This window comes from Limulus polyphemus, unplaced genomic scaffold (genome assembly GCF_000517525.1).
Source record: "Limulus polyphemus unplaced genomic scaffold, Limulus_polyphemus-2.1.2 Scaffold3087, whole genome shotgun sequence".
NCBI lineage: Eukaryota > Metazoa > Arthropoda > Merostomata > Xiphosura > Limulidae > Limulus > Limulus polyphemus.
In genome coordinates, this window is record NW_013668697.1 from 50,549 (window position 1) to 56,264 (window position 5,716).

The 5,716-nt window shown below is 36.9% G+C and overlaps 1 protein-coding gene across 1 annotated transcript in view; it reads left to right on the top strand.

Annotated features, from left to right (window-relative positions):
• The window catches only part of LOC111088079 (homeobox protein Hox-D3-like), a 15,354-nt gene extending 11,439 nt beyond the window's left edge, over nucleotides 1-3,915 (top strand). The window contains exon 2 of the mRNA XM_022396971.1: nucleotides 426-3,915. Within this exon, the coding sequence (XP_022252679.1) occupies nucleotides 426-1,387 (962 nt within the window). The 3' untranslated portion in view covers nucleotides 1,388-3,915. The remainder of the gene's footprint in view (nucleotides 1-425) is intronic.
• The last annotated feature ends 1,801 nt before the right edge of the window (nucleotides 3,916-5,716 follow it).

A 5,716-nucleotide genomic window follows, 5' to 3' on the forward strand; every position in this document is an offset into this window, starting at 1 on the left:
TATCTGCGTTAACCGTCCCTAATTTAGCAGTGATAGACAAGAAGGAAGGCAGCTAGTCAACACCACCACCGCCAACTCTTGGGCTACTTTTTTTTACCAACAACTAGTAAGATTGACCATCACATTATAACTCCCCCCCCCACCCACACACACACGAATGAAGGAGCGAGCATGTTCGATAACGGGGGGAGGGGGTTAATAGTGGGATAATTCATTAACTTAATGGCTTTTCGTCTCTCCGTTAAGTTTGGGATCGAATCTCGTGGGGGGGAGCAAATGATTTGATATCCTAATACATATTTGTACTTACTTCAATTTGTGAATATATATAATCAAATTCTATAGAAATTCATGTTTTTCATGTTCTGTTGTTTGTATATAGCAAATCAGGAAAGTGTTAACAGTTGTTCTTTTTAATCTCTCAGAATTCGACCACCAGCCTACGAAGAGAGTCAGGACAGCTTACACCAGCGCCCAGTTGGTGGAACTGGAGAAGGAGTTTCACTTTAATCGTTATTTGTGTCGGCCTCGACGTATTGAGATGGCAAATCTCCTAAACTTGACTGAGAGACAGATTAAAATTTGGTTTCAAAACAGACGTATGAAATACAAGAAGGACCAAAAGAGTCTCCAGGAGAAGTCTTCTAGTCCAAATTCAGAATGTTGTATCAGTTCCCCATTACTTCTCCCCACGAGTTTGGCTGTTGATGTGCCGACATCTTCGGCTACAAACATGCCCACGATCTCCACGTCCTCTGGTGCCACAATAATGACAGACTTACCTTGCGGTATGTTCAGATCAGACTGCTCCTCATCTTATGGCCCTAGCTGCCAACAGCATGAAAAATTGTTTCAACTGAAAAGATCTATTTTTGCACCTTCGTCTGAAGTTGCCATGACGACTACAAATTTGGTCGTTCCCGAGGAATCCAGTTCTTCTCATATGAATCCTAGTACCTTGTCTAACCACAAGATTCAACATCCTCATGGTTCTTCAAATTTAGATCTAGACATCTGTGGACCAACAATCTCCATCACTGATCCAACTGCGTCGCATGAAAGTCTGCAATCCACTCGATTTTATAGCCTGCAACCGGACCTTCAACGCCAGAGGATTGACCACAGCAATATGATGGACCTCAATCCTTCTGTGAATAGACCAACAACATTTCCCGACATTTCTCAGTCCCCACAATGCGAGCGTTATCAGATCTTAGAACAATCGGCGTATCCCCATATCCACGTCCACACCCAGGCAGCGTATTGTCAGCCTTATGAATACACCAAGTCAGACGAGTGGACGCCGCCCCAAAGTGTCCAGCAGTACCACCCAAAGTCTCCGTCCGTTAAGATTCCACCCAAACTCACCCATCTTACGGGGATGTGACGTCGTTGTGCATTTCATGTATCTCAAATTTTCCTTTGGACTGGGAAATACTCTTTCTGGACCTTGAATTGTTTTGTGTCTCTTGCGGATGCTATACGAACAGTGGCACCAAAAAAAATGGAGTTTTCTGAAGATGTCAGCTACTTCAATCGACCAAAGTTTCCTTTTTTATTCCTTACAATGCCAAATAATGATTCTAAATAACGTTACCATGAAGAATGGTTCCTCCTTTTTTCGTATAATAATCAAAAACAGTAAATTTCGATGTTATGGTAAAGGTAGCTTACAAACAATCTGTTTATAAAGATTGGTAACAGATTCGTGTGTATATGTGTAGTTATATTTATGTTTCCTCATAGAAATATGTTCATACGTAAGTGATAGTTCAGTACTGTAAACACGGCAGTACAAATGAACATGTATAATTAATTTCCATATTTAGAAGTGTTCGTTGTCTAGTCTGCCTCATAATGTGATTACAAAAAAAAAACATTGTTCAAGCGTTACGTGCACATATTTTTATTCAACTCAAGGTGTGACATTGTTGTTGTTCTTGAATCATGTAAATACTATGTGAAAATACTGGGAATACTTGGTAAACTATCTCACAAGTCGTACATCAAGAACGTTACTCTAGGTGGATACTGAGTGAACGGAATATTCAAGTTTTTATTGATCTTATGTAGCCCCCTAGCTTTAGATATTAACTTTGTCACACAAATGTTGGCTAATTATAAGGTCCGAAACAGAGTCAATTACTGACCGAAGCAACTACAGTCTGTGTTTGGACAGACAAAAGATGACCTGAATTTTCCTGTCATTTGATAAACCGGAAACAAGTCTGCAGTAGTTTGAAGTAGAAGGCTATAGGACAAAAACTTGTCAGAATACACGTGCGGTAATTATGAAAAATGGGGTACAGGATAACTTGGTGGGAACGCACCTTTTGATCGGTATTCAGACCAGCCCCGGAAAACAGACTGCTTGATTTTAAAAGCACGTGCTATTTAATTAACTGAATCATGTGGTATTTTAACAATTTCTACTTAACTCATCAGAAGAAAGGTCCTTTGAATTTTCGTTAGCATCCCTACATCATTTATTTTGGACAAAACTAAGGTATTGAATTATCTGTTAATTCAGAAGATTCAGACAGCGTAGTGCAACCGGAGTATTTTATGATAAATCCGTAAGGTGAAACGTTGGGGAATTAAATAATTATCGCTTGGTACTGACTGTTTCTCTTCGTTATCTATTAGTTGCATATGTTTTTATTTTGCGTTACTTATAAACATTTGACGCCGTGGGATTTGAGTTTGGCTGAGTCTTATCTCGATCTGTATCACCTCTCACTTATCTGCTCTATTATTGGATAGTGGTTGTACAGCAGTAATCAGTCCCCGTTACGCTCTGCTTACCCAGATCCGTCCCGCACTTGTCAGTCAAACCTGTAACATTATACAGGGCCTGTGGTCACCGGCCGCCTTTTCTGTATCGTTCCGAGAACGTGACCCACCAATCATAGCTTTCACCCAATCTTGTGCAAGTCCCCTCTTATCACTGAACACACACAAATGGCTGAGTTTTGATACGAGTCTCTTTCAGCCTCGAAAGATCACGTGCCTAAAAGCACCCAGCTAAGGATTAAACTTAGAAATAAGATACACAGAGAATACATACATACAACCATGATGATAGAAATTTCCCAGTATAGAATACATACATACAACCATGATGATAGAAATTTCCCAGTATAGAATACATACAACCATGATGATAGAAATTTCCCAGTATAGAATACATACAACCACGATGATAGAAATTTCCTAGTATAGAATACATACAACCATGATGATAGAAATTTTCCAGTATAGAATACATACAACCATAATGATAGAAAATTCCTAGTATAGAATACATACAACCATGATGATAGAAATTTCCCAGTATAGAATACATACAACCATAATGATAGAAATTTCCCAGTATCGAATACATACAACCACGATGATAGAAATTTCCTAGTATAGAATACATACAACCACGATGATAGAAAATTCCTAGTATAGAATACATACAACCATGATGATAGAAATTCCCCAATATAGAATCGATATGGATAATAATCAGTATTACATCGAGAAAAGTGTGGCCAAGAAAAGAAAGGGAAAAAAAGTGAGAAAATAGCTATTTTAAAATTATAAAGCAGTCTTACATAGACACGTATTGAGAAAATACAATTTTGTTCCAATTTGTGTCTAAGTGCTGTTGTCTCAACTGCTTTGTATAATGGGTGCGGGTTGTCCATGGGATAGAGCTCTGAATTTCGAAGCTGGGGAGCCAAATTCGAATCCGTGCGATACGACAAAATATTCCCCACACTTTGAGCTGAGGGTACATTATAAGTGTGACAGTCAATCCGTTAGAGTGGAGTTAGGCTGCTCCTGACTGATTGCCTTCACTCTGGTCAGTAGTTTAAAACTAGGGACGGTGACAGATAGCCTTAGTTGCTTTGCCATAAAAACAGAATGCAAGATTTTTTTTTCAAACTCAATCCACAAAAAAAAATGCATTTTATTTTGATAATATTACGTTGCAAATACGCAGATAACAGTAATCTAGGTTTTTTGAGTACTGGAATAGCAACCTAAAGAAACGTGTTGTTAAACGTGTTGAAATAACTATACCAAAGTACAAAAATGGGTAATATATACCATGTATAGTTTTGTATATAAATATCGTAATTTTTACTTGGGCTGTTAGGGAACAAAACTTCGAAAGCTACAAAACGGGAACCAGGAATATTCCACATTTCCGACTTCTTGTTTTGCTGTTTCGAAGTGTTGACATACAAACTGATTACAATGATTGCTACGGCCAGTTTGTAAATAAATTCCTCACCGTGAGGTTGATCAAGTAGATAAATCTGACTTACAACAATAGTGTTTTAGACTGTTTCTGAAGCTATGATAATTGTGTGTGTGGATTCGCCAAAGTTTGCTGCCATAGGAAAAGAAAAGTTAATTCTTGTGACTTAATGTGTTATCTTAGTTAAGATGTCAAGATATGTTTCTTAAACATTTGTCATTTATCCTGACTCTTTTTGATGTGTTATCTTAGTTAAGATGTCAAGATATGTTTCTTAAACATTTGTCATTTATCCTGACTCTTTTTGATGTGTTATCTTAATTAATATAACAAAATTTTAAGATATGTTTCTAAAAAATGTGCCATTTATTGTGACTCTTTTTGATGCGTTATCTTAGTTAACACATCACAACGCGTTAAGATATGTTTCTGAGAAATGTCTTGTGACTCATCAGAGATGTTAATAGGATTCTAGGCTTAACATTTTCTTTAACCCCACAATACTATCATTTTTTTATAGCTGAAGCTTTGATAAACTCACAATAAGACGGTGTTTCGTTTGACTCGTATATATGTATCACAATATGCAATGGCTCAAAGTTGTGTGTCACATCATAGGTATAAAAGTAATATATATATCTTTTTCTAACCACTACAGTTTGTAATAATGTAGATATATAGAATGTATTTTGTAGTATAATGTTTTATAAGGCTGGAAGAAAGAGGTACGTTCTCTTGACATCTTTTTTTGGTACACCGTATTCTACCTAAGATCTCTCTCTCTGTATAATGTGTAGAATGAAATCGTGCTACAACAAGTTGTTGCATATTTCTGCTGCTATAGATTAGACGGAAAATAAGCCTTTAATGATGGTCTAAGTTAGCACAACATTTGCTTTCGCTAGGACATTGTTGAGTGACCATTAGATGATAACGGCAGGTGGTAGTAGTGTGTTATGATAATAAATGCTATGCAGGAAAGTAACATTATTTCCGTGTAACCTGTTTCGCTGTTTCCATACAGAACTAAGATTGTACACACTGTTTCGAAACGTCGGTGTTTTGAGAAAAAAAAAAGGAAGCCAGTTACCATGTTCCTCATATGTTAATGATCCATGTATAAAATATATATAAAATAAAGAATTTTAAGTTCACGCAAAAAGGGTGTGTTTTTTCTCGTTACTATGTTCCAGACACCTAGCGGTAATATACAGAAATTCAGAGTAAATAGTATATATATATATATATAACATGTACTGTTCACGTATTCGCACATGTTAAATGTTTTCAACTGTGATCTAAAACACCCCCCCCCCCGAAAAAAAAGCAAGAAAATTTATAAATCAGTGATTATATGTAAGGTATATATGACGAACGAGACGGTCTTCCAGATTCAGACTTTTACTGGATAACTACATGAAAATCAACTCTCTTTACTTTCGTCACTAGCTGATTTGTAAT